This window comes from Monodelphis domestica, chromosome 2 (assembly GCF_027887165.1).
Source record: "Monodelphis domestica isolate mMonDom1 chromosome 2, mMonDom1.pri, whole genome shotgun sequence".
In the NCBI taxonomy this organism is placed as follows: domain Eukaryota; kingdom Metazoa; phylum Chordata; class Mammalia; order Didelphimorphia; family Didelphidae; genus Monodelphis; species Monodelphis domestica.
Genome location: NC_077228.1, coordinates 320,300,156 through 320,322,109, shown reverse-complemented (window position 1 = coordinate 320,322,109; position 21,954 = coordinate 320,300,156). Strand labels below are relative to the sequence as shown.

At 34.5% G+C, this 21,954-nt stretch overlaps 1 protein-coding gene across 4 annotated transcripts in view; it reads right to left on the bottom strand.

The window, feature by feature from the left end:
- COL19A1 (collagen type XIX alpha 1 chain) overlaps positions 1-21,954 on the bottom strand; it is a 453,356-nt gene that overhangs the window by 20,588 nt on the left and 410,814 nt on the right. For all 4 annotated transcript variants that reach the window (XM_056818442.1, XM_056818444.1, XM_056818443.1 and 1 more), the window contains 2 exons: positions 10,952-11,122; positions 9,466-9,532 (listed from right to left, as the gene is read on the bottom strand). In XM_056818442.1, coding sequence (XP_056674420.1) covers positions 9,466-9,532; positions 10,952-11,122 — 238 coding nt within the window. The remainder of the gene's footprint in view (positions 1-9,465; positions 9,533-10,951; positions 11,123-21,954) is intronic.

Below are 21,954 nucleotides of genomic sequence, written 5' to 3'. Positions count from 1 at the left end.
ACTTGAAAGAGCTATCATGTTCCCCTGAATATTCTTTTCTCCAGACTAAATATGCTCAGCTCTCCCAGCAAATCCTTATGTCATAAACTCAAGGCTTTTTACCAACCTGATTGTCCTCTCCGAATATGCTTTAGTTTATCAATGTACTCTTTAAACCAAAATGTCAAGAACTTAGCACAATACTTCAGATGAGGACTGATAAGGATAGAATACAGGGAGGTTATTACCTCTCTATTCTATGCCTAATCTGCCCAAGATCTCCTCAGCTTTTTTGTTTGCCAAATGCCACTTCTGGCATATTCAGCTTATAGTTCAAGATCCTTAGATCCTTTTTAGAAGCATTGCTGTCTACCAGTCCCTCATCATCTTATTGTATTTATGGAATTGATTTTTATTTTACACAAGATTAAGACTTTACATTTATCCCCACTGAATTTCATTTGGTTATACTCAGGCCCATGTTTTGCTACTCTGCCATGATCCTTTCTGATCTTGACCGTGTCATACAGTGTTTTAGCCATTGTCTCAGTTTGGTAAATCATTGGTGTATTTGATAAGCATGCCATGTATACCTTTATACAAGTACATCATTGAAAACAACATTAGATAACACATAGCTAGATACATATTAGTGGGGATACTGCAGATGCCTTTCCAGTTTGATACTGAGCCATTTATGATTATTCCTTGAATCTGATTACTCATCCAATTCTAATCTCTCTGAAGGAATAATTATCTAATCCACATTTCTCCATATTTTTACAAGATTAGGATAAAATGCTTTATTAAATTTTTGCTAAAATAAATTGCCATATAAAATATATATTTATATAAAAATATAAAATTATATAAAATTTATATATGTAGCTATATAATTGCTATATAAAATATAGCAATTCCAACATATACTATTTCAAAAATCTTTTTTTTTTAAAGGAAATGAAGTTAGCTCTGAATGACTTTATCTTGAAAAAGCGATCCAGTCATCAGCCATTTCTTTACTGATCCTTTCTAAAATTGTGTTAGGAATCTAACTAAATCTAAGTGACCTATGGCTGACAGATTCTATTATCTTTCCTTTTAAGACAATCATGACAATATTTGCCTTTCTCAAATTTTGCCTTCAGTCTCCTATTTTCCACAATAGTTTAAATAGCACTGATAGTAGCTTAGCATTCATATCTGCCACTTCTTTTATAACACAAAAATGTAGTCCGTCTGGGGCAGGTGACTTAAATTTATCAAAAGCAGTTAAGTTCTCTCTTCTTGTCTCCTTATTTGTTATTACATTTATGTGAACACCCTGTTTTTCCCTGTATTTTATAATGTTATGACCATTCTCCTTTCCATTAAAAAAAAAAAACAGAAACAATTTTAAAAAGCTGTCTTTTCTTATCTCAATTGCCTTCATTCTTTCCCCTTAAGAAAAGATCTTATCTATTTCTAGGTACAGTGATTCCCTCACCTATCAAGGGAGTTACATTCCAGAGATCCCTACAATAGATGAAAATCTGCAAAATACAGCTAATCAGTGCCCGGGATACAGAATGCAGGGCTGTGGTTGGTTGCCTTTCATTCCATCAGCCAATAGTGTGCCACGTACAGTCTCACATTGGCAAACTTGTGCAAGCAGTAGTGGTGCACTGCATTTCCATTGTGTACAGTATGGTATTCATCTGCAAAATCCCATGATATAGGAAAAACTCCCCAATACAGAATTAGACACATTTTAAAACAACAACAACAACCTATGATACAGTGAAGCTGTGATAAGTGAATCACAATATAGCAAGGGACGACAGTATTCACTTTTCTACAAATATGTCTAAACAAGTCCCCTACTTGTCCTTCCCTCATCAGTCTTGGTTAATTCTAAGGTTTAGCATCACCAATATTGTTTTTAGAGAGCAGAGCTACATTCTTTTAATAATCTCCTATTATCTAGCCTTGCTTCTACATTCTGTTCATTAAAAAAATCTAATAACCACATTGGACAATTCAAGAGATATGAGAGATCTGGAGAAAAAAGCATAAACAACAAGGAAATACAAAAATTAAGACTTTAACTAATAGTTTTTACTATAAAATGAATGCCCAACAACAATAAAATGTTGTTGGGTAGGCAACATTATTGTTTGAGTTCTTGAATTAAAGATTGTGAAACTTATTAAATTAGGACTTAGGCTGTTTTATAGAAATTATGACTTTGTAAAGTAGAAAGAGCCTAATTTGGGGAGTCTCGAATAGCAGATAAGTATTACCATTCATGTTTTATAAAAGGTATCTTAGGGCTTCTTGTAAAGACTTCAGTTCCTAGATGATATGTAGACTAGGATTCAATTTGAGATATCATTGATACATATTACTTTTCAGAATAGACATGTCATCATGCAATTTGCCAGTAACAGACTTTTAAAAAATCATAATTTCCATTCACTTGTATTGCAAAAAATGTATCTTTGAACTCTATGGGCTTAATTTAGGTTAAATTTTTATCATAATAATTCATACAAGTTATCTCATTTATATAAGAATTAAAGGGACCCTTGAGGCTATCTGATTTGACCACTTCATTTTACAGTTCTTTTGCAGATGAGAGGTTATTTAAGTCCATTTAAATAAGACTTTGGTCTGAGCCTACTGGTATATCTCAATTGAAGCAAATTGAATAGAACCTGATATAGATTTACAAAAAAGAGGAAGTGAGAGTGATTATTCACTTTGTAAAATATATGTTTGATTTTCAAAAAGAATTGACAATAAAACTTCCTTAAATAATCCATTAGACTATTTACATATTATTAAATTTCTAAAAATTTAATTTACCAATTACTTCCAATACCATGTCTGGTATATAAAGTGTGGTACATTTCGAATTCCAACATCACACATTCCAATAAGATAAAAAAATAAAAACAAAAACTAATCAGGCTTGGTGTAGTCATTTCTCAGGAAAATTTCCCAGGGATATAGTAAGTATTCCAGGGATATAGTAAGTATATCTAAGTATTAATGCTTTCTACTATTCCCTCTCCTTATTTTTCAGATTCCTTTTTTTTCCTACCCCATTAGAATATAAGCTCCTTGAGGGTAGGTGATACCTTTCTTTGGGCTTGTTTTTGTATTTTTATCATGTAGCACAGTAATTCTTGGTGAATTGCTTTGATTTGGCAAGCATTTATTATTTTAAAAATCCTATAAGTAAGCATCAAGCAAGCACTTGCGGTGTTCCAGTTACCAGATTAAGTGTGACTCAGACACAAAGACAAAAATTGACATTCTAATAGAGAAAACAGCAAGCACACATATTAGCTTAATCAAAACATATACAAATCAAATACAAGGTAAACTTTGAACAGAAGGAGCTAGCAGTTGGAGGGAATGGTGCTTGAGCTCATCTTTGAAGAAAACACAATATAGTGGGGAAACATAGATAGCAGGTAGGCTATTATGGATGAGCAGTATTTTTACTATTTTGCTCATACTTATGGCAAATAATTGTATAGCATGATTTTCTTTTTCTTCCTTCCTTTCTTCTTTCCTTCCTTTTTTCCTTCCTTCTTTCCTTCTTTCCTTCCTTTTTTTACCCTTACCTTCTGTCTTAGAATCAATACTATTTGTTGGTTCCACAGCAGAAGAATGGTAAGGACTAGGCAATTAGAGTTAAGGACCTAGGGTGGCACAGCTCAGAAATGTCCAAGACTAGATTTGAACCCAGGTCCTCCTGTCTCTAGGACTGCCTCTAAATATAGTTTTAGTTCTAATACTAGATTGTAGACTGTATATTACATTTTCATTTCTGCTAAAATTCTAATACATTAGCAAATACTCAAGTGGATATAGGATATTATTCATTTTATGTTCCATTCAGCAATAGAGATCACAATCCAGCCTTTCATGATTGCTAGTCCTGCACCATTTATAGCAATATTTTCCTATAGTTTGACACAGAGGGAATATTTCCAAAATACCAGGGGCCTCCCTCACTTTCTTCTTATATTAGTGGAATAGCAGTGGAGTCCTTAGGCTATACTTTGGCCATTACAACCTATTACAACAGCAATAATAATTTAAAAAAAAAGTCCCTTTTTACTAAAAGTTTCTATTGTCCACTTGATAAATCATTTCTAGTTTTACCCAGAGAAGCAATTATTCATTGCAGTACCATTTAATTTAAGTATAGAGACATCTGTTTCAAACACCTTCAACTTATAAACAAAAAGTATTCACAGTTCACATCCCCCTCTTTCATGTGTGGGTTGAATGGACTTAAAGGCAAAAGCAATTGATTTTAGGTAATTTATATTTTTAAAACAAAACAGAAAAAATCTTATAATTACTTGTAGCTGTAAGTTACTGACCTTTAAAATGCACACCAAAATAGTTATTTAGCAAAAGGCTAATGATTTCTTATGAACCCTGTCCAAGTGCTAGATAATTTAAAATAATATGTTTTGTATGCTCTAAATGAAATGTGAACATCAGTGCTCCTAATTGTCTTTCCTCTGTTTTCGGGAGATCTTTTGTCAATTAAACAGTTTTTGGCCATGCTTTCTAATGGACCAGGAAATTAAATAGTTCTAATGGAAGCTTACTGACAGCCAATATCCACATTTTGCCTGTTAAGGCAAATCTATTATAATCACTTTAAAAAATGAACTTTAGTGGTTTGGCTTCCTTTGAGAATGGGAGGCATCAAGGCAACAATGATGAAGAAGATAATATATTGGAACACAGAGTTACAAAGGACAACCAGGAGTTATTCAGGACATTCTTTAACTCAACTCAAGACTTTTGTTTTTTAATGCAATTAAAAAAAACCCCTCTAGGAATAGCAGTTCTCCAATCTTCCCTAGATTCCCATTCTAGTGTTTAATTATCCTTTTCTCTTGTTATAATGAGCCTATTTTCTCTTGTTCCACCTTCTGTAGAAAGAGAGAATAGAAGAACAGCATTTTCTCCATGCAACTCTTCATATACTTGTCACACACTTCTGCAAAACACCACAGCTTCCAGGTTACATAATATTTTCTCACAAGACATTTCAATTAGATTCAATCTAACAAATATTTATTAAACACCTGCTATGTGCCAAGCTTCTGTCTTTGGGGCTGGCAATTCAGAGATTTAAAAAAAAAAGGAAAGGAAAGGATGTAGTATCTTCCCTTGAGGCACTTCCAATCTACTAGGGTTGGGAGGTTGCAACAATTATACAAATAAATGTAACCAGCAGGTGGCACTATCTGGCAAGGATTAAAGATGTAGATGGAAAGTGAAAGCCAAAGAAATTGAAGAATGTGAGTTATATATATATATATATATATATATATATATATATATATATAATATGTGTATTATATGTATATGTATATATATACATATAATACACATATTCATATATATGTATATATATTCCCCCAGATTACACCTTTCTTCTCCCAACAGGGAGCCAGGAAGTGTGAACTATCTTTTGTTCATGCTTCTACTTCCTTATTCTGGAGATGCATGCAAGCACATGCTGGTATGGTAAATGTTTAACAACCAGCTCTCCAAAAATGATATGAAACACTTAAAAATTTTTGCACTAGACATATTTTCTCCATCACTCTCTTAAGTCTAAATAATAAAAAATCAAACTTTAGTTTGTAGAATTTGCTGATTTTTGAGGTGTAGAAGCTCACACTGAAAAATATAACAATGGACTCTGCCAAGCTTAATTGGTTCCAGCAACCCCCTAGTTACATGCTTCTCTCTTCCTAATTCTGCTCACTCTTACCTCTATAGTCTAGGAATGAAGAGGTGTGAATCATATGGTTCATCTATCTCTTATATTTAAGAGCATATAAAAATTAGTATGAGCCATTTTATCCTGTTTTGTGCTGACCAAACACTAGATTCCACTAGATTCATCATTATGATCTCTCTCCTCCTCACATAATGAGCATTTTTAAGTTATAGAGAATTTGCAATGGTCAATAGTGTTTTGTTTAGTTTTTTAAAATCAAGAATAAACTAGCTTTTTAAAGCATTAAATAAATGAGCAAATAGGCCAGATAAGCTTTTTTTTTTTTTTAACATACACTCAACCAAATGAGTTGGGAGTGGAAAATGGAGTCAAGTCTATCTTTTGTCTTCCTTCTGAAGAAAGTCCAGTAACAACCAGAATCACCTGTCCTTGCAGTATGAAGTTTCCTTCTTGTCTGTGACAGCTCAGCAGAGGCAGCATTTGTTCTTGGTGGATGAACTTTATCAAAACCCCCATTCTACATCCTCTTTCGAATTATATACACTTCCAAACCAGGATGTTCTTGTACAAAGTCTTCCCAGGGTGGATGCTTTTTGTATGGGATTACAATTCTTAGAATCCACAGTCTTACCCTGCCCTCAGGGAAATCAGCCTGAATAACCAGTTACATGAATATAACATGAACCAGAATTTGTGGGGAAAAGCGGAGCACTAAATAGAATGCTCTAGGGATATCTGATGAGGAAGAAATGCTGTGGTGGGGAATAGGGGACCAGAGTTCATGGCAGGTTCTTGGAGGTTGTGGTAAATGAGATGAGCCTCAAAGGAAGAGAAGGATCTACACAGATAAAAATGAGACATGATTTCCTCCCTCAAATTCCTCATAACACTCTGCCTGACTTCTCTTAGCCCCCATCAAATTCTACCCATCTACATCATACATATTTGGGTACCAGTTCTGTCTCTGATTAAACCATTGTTTTTTCTTTAAAGCAAGGAGTGTATTATTTTTCATTCCTACATTTTTAACACCCAGAACAGTTCCTTGTTTGTAGTAGGCATGTGAGATTTGTTTAACTGAACTGGATAAAGGGCTTAAAAAATATATATATATTCCCTACTATATGTTGGACTCTTCCCTTGCATCATTTTAACTTTTGAGATCAGATCACTCTAATGATGACTCACAACTCACCTGCTAGCATATTATGGACCATAGTATGATGAAGCAGTAAGGTGAGCCACTACTTTGGATTTAATGACTTTGGATTCTGACTAATAAGGAAGGGTTGGTTGGGTTGCAAGGTAGAAGAAACAAGAACCTTGGCAAAAGGGACCTCATCATCTTGTGTTTCTTGTAAGAGAATTTTGGGTATACTCAAGAATCAGAAAAGATTCAATAATCAGAGCCTTTAAAAGGAAAGCTAATATGAGAACAAGTCATTCTGAAAAACAAAGTTTTGACAATGAGACTACAAATGATCCCAGTGGGAAAAAAGAAAAAGACATCCAAATAATTGGGATCATACAGGAAGCTGTTTGATGAACTCGTATTGTACAAAGCAAATGCACCAGAAATAAAAGGTGGGCAAATAACAAGGATGACTATAAATGGAATGAATTTATAAAAACTGTTAGTGTAAAGAAGAGTGAATTACTAAATGAGTTGAGATTTATGAAAAATGCAACAGTTCTAGTAAAACTAGGAAAGGATGGGCTCCCAGTTCAGCATACGATGTTATAGAAATATAGGAGAATTACACAACTGCTATTTTATGTCCATTTCCTCTATTATGGAGAATGTTCATCACAGTAGGAAAGAACAAATATGATGAAAAGAAAACTGAAGCTCAAGATAGGTGAGAAAAGAAAGTACTTAGTGTCTGAATTGAACATATTAAAAGAAGTTGTAGATGTAAATGCAGAACCATTGTTGGTCATCTTGGGGAAATAAGGCAGATTTGGAGAGATGCCAGGACAATGGAGACATAGAAAGGGGTGGGGGAGGATGAGAGACTTAGTGGGGAAAAAGACAGAGACAGATACTGAGAGAGGAAAGGAAGAATGGGGAAACAGAGAAGAAGAGAAAAGGAGGAGAAAAAGAGAGAAATGGAGAGAGAGTGATGAAGAGCAAGAAACAGAGCGAAAAAGAAAAATGGAGAGAGTAAGAAACAGAGAAGAGACACATTCAGACAGAGAAAATGAATATTAAATCTGTAATTATTGACTTATGAATTTGAATTGTTGGTAAAATTCTAGAACAATGGTGTCAAACTGAAATAGAAATGGAACCACTAAATTGGACATAAGGATCCCTAGGTGCCAACATATTAGTTGGAAAACCATGTGTTAACATTATCTATGTTCAACTGTATTTTCACTTATTTTTTAAATATTGTTGACTATTTCTATTGTAGGGAGCAGTGACACATTTGACATTTCTGTTCTAGAATAGATTATTATACCAAACTAACCTAATGTCCTTGAGTGGTAGAATTATTAGAATACAGTAGGTAAGTAGAATGCCAAAGACATTCATAATAGCCTTGTAGATAGAGAAAAATGAAAATAGCATAATGTGAGCTAATAATAGTGTGAGATAGTACAGTTAGGCAAATTAATAACTGGTTGTACTACAATCTGCCAAAAGATTGATGAGCCAACATTAACCTTGTGGGGAGGTATCTCATGACATATTGCAGGGCTCTCTATTGGTCCAGTCCATTAAATTATGCCTTACAGTTTACAAAGCACTTTACAGATTTAGTGTTAGAACTGAAGGCAGGAAGACCTGAGTTAAATCTTTTCATAGAAGCTTTCTAGCTATGTGACCCTGAGAAAGTCACTTAAGCTCTGACAGTCTAAGTTTTATATGTGTATAATGGGGTTGAGATAATATTAGTATGATGTTCATATCAAGGGAAGTTATTGTCCCACTGGATTCTGTATTGGTTCAGTTACATGTAGAATATTGTGCTGTTTTGGGTCCTGCTGTATGAAATTTCCATTACTCAGCTGGTGAATATCCAATGAAAGAAGATTGTCAAGGATAAAGGTAGCAAAACAAAGCAAACGGGAATGCACAAAACACTTAGGGAGATATGATTGCTGTCTCCAAACATTTGAAGGGACTGTCATGTGGAAGAAAATGGGAAATTTGCTTTATTCCAGAGGGCAGAAACATCATCAATGGGGGCATCATGGAGGCAGATTTTTGCTTCATGCAAGGAATTCTAACAATTAGGAAGTAATCAGGGAGAGGTTGTATATATATATATATATATATATATATATATATATATATATATATATATATATCTTTTTGATACTTTAGAGGGAATTTCTCTATTAGAGTAGATGATAGCATAATAGGATTTCAGATTTGGAAGAGACCTTAGAGATCACCTAGTTCAACCTACAGTTGTTTTTTTTTTAAGAAACTATGACCCAGATTTAGAAAGTAACTCACCACAGTAGAAGGACCAGTGATATCAAGTGATATCAAATTTTTCTTGGTCCTCCAACTTATTCTTAAATTCCATTCTTTCTAAGTTTAGCATGCCACATAAATAGTAAATAGTAGAACTGAGACTCAAACTCAGGTCTTCTGATTTAGGTTGAACCCTTTCCCCACTACAATCACATTAAGATTGCATCCAGAATTGGATTATTTCACAAAATACTTTCAGAAGCACAGACACTAGGAATCATGTCCTAACCTTCAAAAATCCTCAGGACTTCTTGATTTATGTAATTTTTTATTTCTTCAAATGAAACTGTATCAGCCTGAAGGAAAAAAAAAGTATGGATTGTTATAATACAATATCTCTTAAGTGAAGAAGCATCAAAGTAAGTTGGTAACTGAAGATTTAAGTTTTATTAAAGGATAATAATATTCTTGGCCACAAATTATACAAAGCAGTACACATTTTTTTTACTGATGTTGTTGATGATCAAATGTTGAAAAGGCTGAGGTGCTTAATTAGCTTCAAAAGTTGTTCATATATTATATATTATTATTATGTATGTATTAGTCATAAGGGTGTTATTTTAATATATGTGGCCAAATGATTCTGTATGACATAACTAAAAATATACACATTTACTTTTTTGACTCCAGACCCTAGACATGTTTACTATTATTATAATGACAGATTTCCCAGCTATGTTAGTCCTAGAATATAGAACATCTATGAGGGCAAGAACTTTCTGGATTTTATTCTTGAACCCCTCATGCCCTGTACAGTATCTAATATTCAGGTAATTAATAAATGCTTGTGGATTGACAGATTGCCTGGAATGAAGTTCATTTTTAAATGAAACCTGGGAATAGAAGAGTTAAGTTATTTCAATAGGTTTTCAAATAGTCAGGACCTGGAATAAATAATTAAATTGGCAGGTGCTATTCATTGAGTCCGAAATGAGATTTAATTTTTAGGACTGAAAATGACATTATTATTTCTTTAGTAAATAGAACTCTCCTTACTAAAATGGCTTAAATCTATAATTTACATAGTCACAGACACAATCAAGTGGAACCATCCTCTGGTTTCAATTAAATAAAAAAACCCAGCAGTAGTAATCCAGGTCTGAGAGGTAGAGGAAAAGAAGAAAAGATGAAGTCTTTTCAAGTCAAGCTTAATGGTAAAAGCTAAATTTTGTATCTACTTGATAAATAAGCCCATAAAACAGCTGCCAAACTGATTTCACATCTATATTAAGTATCATTCAAATCTCATCTATCATAGCACCAGGTACAAATTTTAATAAGCATGCTTTTGCTTTTGGTGCCTCTGGGATTAAAATATATATTTAAATTTTTTTTAACTGGAAACGCCTAATCATTCAATTTTGGAGATTATAAGCACTATGTGTAAGGGCCAGGGAGAGTTAGGTAGTACAAAAAACTAAGTAAAATCCTTTTTCCTAATTCTATTTTCATTGTATAGAGGGCAAAATAATTTGGAAATTCTTGGGATGGATTATAAAATAAGTGACTTCAGTTATAGCCATTAGTTGTAACTGGTAAACCACTAAAATAGATTTCTTCAAAAGGAATTTTTAGAGTTAAAGGGAAAAAAATCATACTTCTTTCTCTAGTTCTTTCCCCTGTTTCCCATGTCTTGTCTGTGTCTGGATTATTGAATTCACATCAATAATTAATTTCTTTTCTCTTTTTAAACAAGCAACTCTGATGTGGCTTACTGGAATTCCAGGGGTCCCTGGAGAACCTGGGGGCCCTTGGTAGCCAGGGGTTCCTGGAGAGCCTTTGTTTCCTGGGGGTCCCATGGGACCTATGATCCCTTTCACTCCTGGAAGGCCTGGTTTTCCCCTTTCACCCTGGGGACCTCTGTCTCCTGGTATTCCTTGATCACCCTGTTAGAGAAAATGACATTAATTTTAATAGGAAACAAGACTGGAATGAGTCAAACTACAATTACTTGTCATAGTCTACAATGCCTGCTGTTTCACCTCGTTGCTCTATATAACTCTTAGGCCCAGATTGTCAATGGAGCAATAAGATAAATTGATATAGAGAATTTTGTCACTTGAATTTTCCACCAGTCTACAAAAGGGCTAATCTATCATATTTTAGGGCACCCAGTCTCTCTTGAATTCATACATTTGACCTGTTTTTTTCCTGCTTTGTCTTGTTTTGCTTTCCATTTGAAACTCTTGCTTTTTAGACTTGTGGTTTATTGTGCTTGTATTTCAAATATATTGTACATTTTTATGCGTGTGTGTGGGGATAGATGTACCCTGAACACATACATCTGCTTTAAGTTGTATACAAGCCCAGTCACTTGGGAAAGGGAAGCATTAAAAAAAATCCAGCATAAATGATGGAAGCCATTTCTATCTGTCCTTAGATAGCTAAGAGTGAAAAGCCTTCTCAAAAGGCATAAATGAAGGACCCATGAGAGATTTTCTCAAGATGGTCATTCATTAGGTGATATGAGTCATGAGAAGTTAGAAAATTATTACTTGGCTCTCTCTGAATTTGTTGTAAATTTCCTCTACTGCTAGTTCTATAGCAAGGTTGCCACACCATTTATAAATATTTGAGAGTTTTATTCTTTTGGTTATGAGCAAGATGGAAAATGTAAAAACTTCTATTTCTCTTGAATTTTTTTTAAATGAAGAAAGACAAACAATTAGGATGCTCCAGGGGCCAAAATGCCTGTTATGGATCAGCATACTTTTAAGTGAGGAAGCTGTCTGCTCAGTCATAATATGGTGGGCATGATGATTGGTTTCATTAATGTGCTATCTGGGGGACTATTAATGAAACTGCCTCCTAAGCCATACTTGGTATTATAGCACAACAGCATAATTAATAACTGACATCTTGAGGCCCATTATATTAGAAACTATTCTTCTACTTTAGTAGGTTTAGAGGAGTAGTCCCCAGTGCATCACAAATTCAGGATGTGCCTTTCTATTATTAATATGGCACAATCTCCTTAATTCAAAATGGTGGTCTCCAATGGGTCATGTAGGATAGATCGAGAATGTGACTTTCTATTTATTAATACAGCTAGACTTTCTTCATTCAAAATTGACTCCTTAGGAAATGGATACCATGTCCGTTGACTTTCATAGATGATAGAGCATGGAATATTGAAATTAAGATACACTGTTTTACCCTGAGAGGTAGAACTGAGTAATAAGATCTGGCTCTTACAATGTGACCTAACAACCAGAAACTGTTGAGGGAAGCACTTTAAGAATCAGATCACTTCAGCCTTTTTCTTGAATTTGTTCTCTTCCCTTATAGAACTACTGTTCCTTGGTTCTGCTCTCATTCTTATTTTTTCCCTTCATGTTGAACAGGTAAGCAGAGATTTTTTTTGGTTTTAATCTTTTCATCTTGTTTAGATTTCCTTCTGGAGGCTAGAGCAATAGGAAGGCTAGTGGTTACTTAATTTCTCTGTGGGCAGTCAAGGATAAAAGGATATTCTTCTGGAAAGCACAAGAATAAGCAAAACCTTTTTCCTTTACTCCTTTTTCATCTAGGATTTTGAAAGTCTGTATGACCATGTGTCAAGGCATGCTCAGTTTGTCCCAGATCAGATTATGTGTTGTCATCACCCTTTCAGAAATAATTACTTACCTTATAATATTATCTATTGTCTTTTTTTGTTTGTTTTTCATCCAACCTGTCATTTTAAGTCGTGAACCACCATTCCTTAGTATAAAAATTCCATTTACTGATGTATATTAGCTATTGTTCTATAATTTATGGTCTTAGAGGTCTGTCTGAGGCAATGAAAAAGTAAGTGACATCCATAGTTATTCAACAATATAGTTATAAGTAGAACTTGAACTAGATCTTCCTTACTCTATGCTAGGAAATTAAAATTTTTTAATTAAAATTTTTAAAATTATTTAAAATTTACACTTTACATTTACATATATTATTAAATTTCAAATTTCATATTAGCACATTTTAATGTGAAAATTCCATTTAATTTTACAGTAATCACTTAAACATAAACTAGATACAGGCATAGGCATAAATAAAGACAAATATATGTTATATATTGATTGGGATGAAAATACTGATCTTAAAGAAATGAGAAAAAGTTGCAAAAAGGCAAATTTAGAATTGATGTGAAAAAAAATCCCTAATAATTAGTACTATTTAAAGTGAAATGGGCTACTTAGGAGGCTGATGGATTTCTTCTCAGTGGAAGTTATTAAGAAAAAGCTGTATGATTCTTTCCAGATATGTTATGCAGCAGATATGTTATGAAGATTGAGGTCTTGTCTAACTCAAAGAGTCTGTGATACCTTTCTAAGTTTATCTCATCTGTTTGGACGATATCTGTGATTTCATTGGCACTAGGAAATTTTCTGTCAGCATCTACTCTACAACTTAATTGTTTTAGAGAGCTACCTGAAAGCCCATGGTAAGTATGAGTCAGAGCTGGGACTTGAATTCAGGTCTTCCTTCTCCATAGCCCACTCTTTATATATTATGAAACACTGTTTTCTCAGAATTTTCAAATAACTCTCTTAAAAAAAAAGCAAAAAAAAAAACTCATGAAAATTCAAAACTTATTTTTTTCTTAATCTGCTTATCTCAGAGGTAAATAAATATTTATACTGATCAAAGTACTATATGTAAATGCCTCATTTGGTTTTGAGTAACTGTAAATGACTTTCCTAAAAGGATAATTTTTTTATCCACTAGGAGGCAGACATGTTTTCCTAAATGGAAATTGGTATTTGCATTGTATGCATTTCTTAGTTTTTCTGACTACTAAGTGCACCTGACCAACATTCTGAATGTAGTTATATATGTTGTCTACTTGTGGTCATCTTGAGGGAGTAATGTTACCTTTTGGGGCCAGGGCTCTTGGGATTATCAGGGCATTGACCATTGGAATACCTGGAAGCTGAATTTCACAAAATAAAAGCCTAATTTTGCTTGTGTCTGAGAGAGTGAGAAAAATACTTAATGAGAACTATTAACCATCTGGACCATAATGGAAATTCTTAGTTCAACAATGAATATACCAATCTGGCATGGACTGATACCTATCTAGTACTGTCAACAGCCTCCTTTTAGAAATATTTCTGGATTATTATAGGATAATTAAGAATTCTGTTTAAATTGTTTCGGAATAGCATTTTAAAAATGAACATGTATATTTGTACCAAGTTAACCATTTCTCCTCATGAACAGTCTATGAATTTGATAGCAATTTGTAGTAAATCTTTTTGTTCTGGGCACCATGCCTCTCTTAATTTAGCCCAAGAATACAATAACTTTGCTGGGCTCTAAAAACAAACAAAGGAAGTACAATTAATTTTGTTTGGGTTAGGTTTTTTGATTTGTTTGTTTTGTATCTGAACTAAGTGTGTCATGGTTTTGCATGAACTTATGTGGGCCTTACATTTGGCCTTTGGCTATATGGAGAGTCTCAAATGGACAGATGCTTAGCATATGGCCCCTAATAAATAGTTGTTCAGTCATTTTCAGTTGTGCCTGATTCCTCATGACCCACCCCATTTAGAGTTTTCTTGGCAAAGATTTCCTTCCCTAGCTCATTTTAGAGATAAAGAAGCAGAGAAAAATAGGATTAAGTGACTTGTCCAGGGTCATGCAGCTTATGTCTGAGGCTGGATTTGTACTTAGGTCTTCTGGACTCCAGACCTGGTGTTCTATTGTATAGTTGGAAATTCTTGAACCCCTAAAAAACTACATTACCCAAAATTTCTGTATTACCTAGAATCCTTTCTCCCTTTCCTGTGTCCTGTCCTTTATGTGATTATATTTAAGTTTACTGTGACTACTCCCTCTCTCTCTTCTCTTGTGACATCAACTGAGTTAGGTGTAACTTTTATTTTATTATTATTAATAAAACTTAAAAAAATAATAGTTAATGAATATTAAAAAAAAAACACTGTGACACCTAACTGTCTTAGTGAAAAGACTGAATACCAATTATGAGATAAAAAACAAGCTTTCCTACATCTCAGTCCCTATAACTACTTTACATGAGATAACAATGATTATTAGAAGATGATTTTAATGTGACATGCACAGAATGATGGTGATGAGAGTAATAATATCATAGACATCCAAGGGAATATATTTATATGCAGATATAGATAGATCAATCTATATTTGAATGCCATTGGCACTGCCAGTGGCATAATTACAAATTCTCCTTCTTGGACCCCTTTCTATGACTTTTTATATTCAGCTATTCACAATCTCAGTTCCTGTGACTTCCGTATGCCTTTTACTTTAACCACTCATTAAAGACTTTATTTTTCTCACACTTGAAATTATTATTAAAATTTCTTTCACTTCCAAAATCTTATCCCTGAAATTCCAGCTAGTCACAATCTCAAGTCAAAAAACATTCATTGTGCTACCTTTATTCAAATCATTGTGCTCACTGGGCACAAAAAATAGAACACTACTCGTTATCTGTCCTCAAAGAGTGAATAACCTAATGACACATTAAATAATGTCATGGAGACAAGGAGGAAGAAATGAAGAGAAATGAATCATTTTCTGCTAAGGAAAAGCTTCATGGAGGAGGTGGCACCTGAACTAAGACTTGAGAAATAAGACAGAGGGAGTGACTAGGATTGGGGATGTACCTGGGATTTCATTGGTATAAGGAACTTTGAGATACTAAAACTTTCTCTACTAATGCAGATTGGTATCTTTCCTGCATTTTATAATATTAGAGAGCTGCCTAGACTACTAAGAGGTTTAAATGATTTGCTCAGAATCACATAGCTTGGATTAGTCAAATCTTAGTTATTATTATTATACTATTATTACTTTAATGATTGGGCATTTAAAGGAATAATGAGGATGACGATGATGTTCATGATATCTGGCTTTTGGATAGTGCTCTAAGGTTTTCAAAGTCCTGTACATAATTTAGTTCTTTTGAACATCATAACCATATCTAGCCAGTATTATAGATGGAATTTACTTTTTTTAACTCTTACTTTCTGTCTTACAATTGATATTTAAGTATTGGTTCTAAGGCAGAAGAGTGGTAAGAACGAAACAATGGGGGTTAAGTGATTTGCCCAGAAGTATCTGAGGCCAGATTTGAACCTAGAACCTCCCATCTCCCAGCCTGGCTCTTTATCCACTGAGCCACCCAGCTGACCCCTACTTTTTTTTAATGAATGAGGAAACTGAGGTTCATAGAGGTTGTACATTTCCCATGATTGTACAACTAGGAAATGTTAGAAATATGAACTCATTTCTCTCTGGCTTCAAGTTCAGGATGCTATCCATTATGACACACTGCAGGAAAATGTGCATTTAGTATATTCTGAAAGGACACATTACACAAATGGAAAGCTGGGAGATGGCTGGAAGATATCAGGAACAGATGGCAAGTCAGTTTAGCTGAAATATGGAGTACATAGAATAAGCAAGAAAGATGGGCTGGAGTCAGACTCTGGAAAGTCTTAAGGAATTTATAATTTATCCTTTAAGCAACAGGAAGTCACTGAAAGTACCTGACCATGAAAGTTATATGGTCAGTTGTGTACGAGGAAGATGATTTCACAAGCTATAAGAATGATGGATTAGAAAGAGGAGAGATGTGAATCAGAGAGCCTAGTTAGGAGGCTATTAAAACAGGCTGAGGGAAAGGTAATGAGGCACTGAACTAGGGTGTTGATAGGGTGGGGGGGAGGAGACAGATGTGAGAGATATCATGAAGGTCGAATCAACAGAATCAGGGATTAATTGCATATAAAAGATGAGGGAGTATCAAAGATGGTTCCAGGGTTTTGAGCCCAAGTGCCTGGGAGCATGAGGATGCTTTTGACAGAAATACATTTTAGAAAGAGGTTTTGGAAAGAAGAAGATGATGAATAGTTTTGAAATTTGGGCTTGTTTTGAGTTTGGGCTTGGAGGGAGCCACTGAGGCAAAGATGTGTAGCAGATAGGTGGAAATATAGCACTGGACTTGAGGGAAGAACCTGGTTGAAAATGGAATTCTACTTCATCCACCATTTTGTTCAGTTTTTTTTTTTAGTTGTTTTTGACTCTTCATGGTTGGCCCCTTCTGGGATTTCCTTGACAAAGATACTGAGGAGGTTTGCCATTTCCTTCTCCAATTCATTTATAGATGAGGAACTGAGGCAAACAGGGTTAAGTGACTAGTCCGGGGTTATAAACATGGTAAGTACCTGATCCACAAAAATGAGTCTTCCTGATTCCAAGGCCAGTGCTCTAACCTCTGTGCTATTTAACTGCCCCATTCATCACCTTTCTCTCTTAAAACTATTATTTACTAGAAATAGAGACTTAGAGTCAGGGATTATGAGTACAAGTCCAGATTCTGAGATTTAGAAGCTCTGTGATCATGAGCAAATCATTTAACATTCCTGAACCTTTTTTCTCCTCTGTAAAATGGGACCAATAAAACTTGTGTTATCTACCTCAGAGCTTGAAGAATGAACTTTGCAAATCTATGCCACTATGTAAGTATGAGATAGTTCTATATCCCCATGATGATGTTCAGTTCTTCCTGCCTTCCCTCCTCTCCAAGCTTATCATCCTTATATTGGTTTTCCTTTTTTCCCAGCCTAATCTTGCCCTTCTTTTGTTATAGATCTAGGATCAGACAATTCAATTATAACTTTTCCTCTAACCCTTGAATCCCTCATTTCCTATACTTTCCATTATTCTTTCCCTGTTTACTCTCAACCCTGAACAACTCCTACCATCTACTTTGGAGAAGATTTGGAGAAAATAGTTTTATTTTAGACATGCTGAGTTTGAGTTGTCTATGGAGCACACTATTCTAGATGAATGGGTACAAAGGTAGCACTTGGTCTGTCCATTTGATTTTCCTTTTTTGCTGCCCTAGGACCAGTCCAATTTATTTATTGTTCATAAATTTTCTTGTATACATCTTTTAGAGAAATTCTTTCATTTGTCAAAATCAGTAACATGTTGCAGTTCAGTTGCAGCCAAAATGGATTTCTCCATTATTTTCTGGATTACCCACAACTTTGAAGAAATTTAATCCAGATGAGATGAAAAAACTGAGATTAAAAAAGGTGCCCAGTATTATACAAGTAGTAAAGAGTAGAACCAAAGCTGGAGACAGGTTCTCTGACTCTAAATTCATGACTTTTTTCACTGTATTACACCAAAAAAGAGGAGGACACCAAATGCTTGGTGGGGGAGGGGGAAGTCATTAAAGGAAATAATTAATATTTAAAATAGCACATACTTTATCCCAGTTAATATACTAAGTGCTTCATAATTGTTATTTCATTTGATCATCACAACAACCTTGGGAGGTTAGTGCTATTATTATCCCCATTTTACAGATGAGGCAACTGGGGCAAACAGAAGACAAATGATTTTCCTGGGATCATAGAGCTAGTAAGTGTCTGAACCAGTTTTCTTAGTTCAAGTTTTCTTGACTTCAGTTCTGGTGCTTTATCCAACAATAAACTTCATTGGAAGGTATAAAGGATATAATATCACACCATGCTTCTGATTCTGTAGTGCAAGAGGTCATCAAGGACTCATCTTTGACAAAATGTCTCCTCAAAATACATTAAAATAAAAAAAATCCTTGAAAGGTATAACAACTGCATCAACAATGATGACACTTATTAAACTTGGAAGAAGCATAAAACAGGAAGGCACATAATTGCCAATATTTTTCTTTGTCCTATAGTCCAGTAGGGTCTAAAGAGAAGTGAGATTCCTTAGAAATAGTCAAGTCCTCTAGACCCTCTCAATTGTGAATGAATGCTAATTGCATTATATCTTGTTAAATGGCATATCTAATCATTCCAAAAAGTATGGCCTCAAAACTCTCATACCCAAAACATGTGGATGAAGAATGTATTTTGCCAAGACTATGATATTCAGGTGAATGGTCAGCCCATGGTTGGTTGTGCAGTATATATACTTTAGAGAGATGCTTCAAATATTACAAGGAACTGAATCCAGAAATGAAGAGGAGGAATAGAGTTTTTTGAAGACTTAGTTTCTCCACAAAATAAAAGCCCCCCCATTTTTCATACCAATTTTTTTCTGTGATGCAACAAAGCTACAAGTCATGGAATGGTTCTGTTTTTGAAGAATTAAATTCCAGGAGCAATATAGAAATGTATGTGAGTATAATTAAGCTGTAGCATATGGCCAAAAGGATTATATAACACAAGTAGTGCAAAAACATTAAGAGATGTACTACCTGGAGATGAGGGGATAATTACATGGCAAGAGCAGGGATAAAAGATGGGTAGCCCATGTTCTTCATTTGTAGTCAGGTAAAGTCAAGACATTTAGAAGAAAACACCCAACATGCTATATGAACTATCCATGATGGATTTTCAGGAGGACATGAACAAGATTTGGATGAGATGAGATGATATGTATTGGTGGTTACCACTGGATTATTGAAGGGTATGCCCATGGTGATGAGATCATAGATTAATTGAAATGCAGAAGCATTCCATCATTTTTTATTCTATTGCCAGTTTCATTTTCAGATGGTTTGGGGATGATTTGGCTCTGTTTTGTCTCATTCTAAGACTTGTATAAACTTATTTTTGCTTCTACAGCTCTTGGCCTGTTTCATAAAGCTACTCTGAACTTAATTTATGTCATGTTTTTCTTTTTTTTTTAAACAATTGAATTTGTATTCTAAATTGCCATTGGTTTTGGCTACCATGTTTTACTACTTGTCAAAAAGGTCAAGTACTTGGTATTTTCTGGGTTCTTTCTGCCTTCTTGTTATGGTGGCTACTTTATATTAGTAAAATACCTCCTCATCTTTTTCCTCCTAATCTAGTTCCTTGAGGGCTATTTTTATCTATTTTATTTATTATTATTAATTTATGTAATATTATTTATTAGGTTATATTCTTAGCAAAGTGTCTGGCACATGGTAAGAACTTAGTAAATTCCTGTTGACTTACTGGTTGGCTCGTTGAAGGTTTAACTTTTATTGCTAGTAGTGGATAGTTCACACACAACTGTCTTAAATGATTTGAATATCAATAATCAGTCATTTCCTACATGGCAGTAGACACCATTTTGATTTTTTTTGGTCAAATTTTTCATTTTTTGCCACATGCAGCATCTTCCAATTAACTTATAAATATATGGTTTCAGGGTATCTAGGTTGTTCAGTGGTTAGAAAGCCAAGTCATGGGTTCAAATTTGACCTCAGCATATTCCAGCTGTGTGATGCTAGGAAAATCACTTAAATTCCATTGCTAGGTCTTATTGCTCTTCTGCTTTGAAACCAATACTTAATCAATTCTAAGACTGAAGGTAAGGGTTTAAAAAATAAAATAAAATATATTGTTTCTCAAAAATGTGAAATTTCAGTGTACTTTACAAGTGAAGCTCCTAGGGGTTATAAAAGAGCTTGGTGTAGACCAGCTGACAAAAAGTTACACAAACCTTTTGCTTCTCATTTCTCAAACCTGAAGATATATATATTTTCCAACATACATTTGCCTTGCCCACTGCCTGCCCACCTTTGCTTTGAAGTTTTTGGATATTGACACTTATTTTGACTTGATTTTGGAGGATCTTGTCAAATTCTTCAAATAATTTCTCCATCTCTTTCTAATTTGTAACAGGCATTGATGCACAAACTGCAACTGGTCTTTTTGCTTCTATTTATGGTGAGGCTTATCAGAGGGATGATCTAGTGTCCCTAAAATGATATTTCTTTTTACCTTTGGATGTACCAGATTAGATTAGATTAGATAAAGAATTTAGTAAGCTTTACCAGGGTTGCAAGACAGAGTGATAGAGGGCTGGGTCTGGCTTCGGGAAGACCTGAATTAAAACCCAGACTCAGATACTTACAAGCAGTATGATGTTGGGCAAATCACCACCTCTCTTTGACTCAGTTTCCTTAACTGTAAGATGGAGATAATAAAAGCAACTATCTCTCAGGGTTGTTGTTAGAGTCAAACGAGATATTTATAAATCTCTTAGTCCAGTGGCTGGCACATAGAAAGTGCAATATAAATGCTTAAACATTTATAATTAAAGATTATTATTATGCCCATTTCATTGGACAAAGGTCTCATATTTAAAGAACCTATTGTTAAGGCTTATGGATGATTTAAAAACTATACAATTCATAGCATTTTCTGCTTCCTTTTTTCCCCTCACAACCACTGAAGGAATAGAAGAGGTTCACATGCATTTGAGTCTTTTTTTCTTTGTTTCTTTGGCTTCTAAGGACATATAATTCATCACTTGGCAGCCAACCTAATGGTTATGAGCCATACCCATCTGGGTTGGTCCTCAAAAAACAGACTCAATCTGTTGGTTGAGGTCACAGTGGGGCAAGCAAGAGCTTCTGCTTCACTGGCATAGTGCAATCTTCATGCTATTGTGAGGCACTGGAATAGGACTTTGTAGAAGCAGGGCTCTTGCAACCTTTTAAAAACAAACCCTTTTCCTTGACCCTGACATTTTTTTCAAACTTATTATCCTACCCATCTCTTATTTTTCATTGTCATACTTCTAGAAGGAATAGTTTTTACTTGTTTTCTCCACTTCTCTCTTTGTAATATGGATTCTTTCTCCATCATCTACTGAAGCAATTCTCCCCAAGGGCATCTAGGATCTCCATATTGACAAATTTAATGTGCTTTTCTCCTTTGTTGTCATCTATTTTAGCATCACAACATTTAACAGGTCATCATTGCCATTTTTC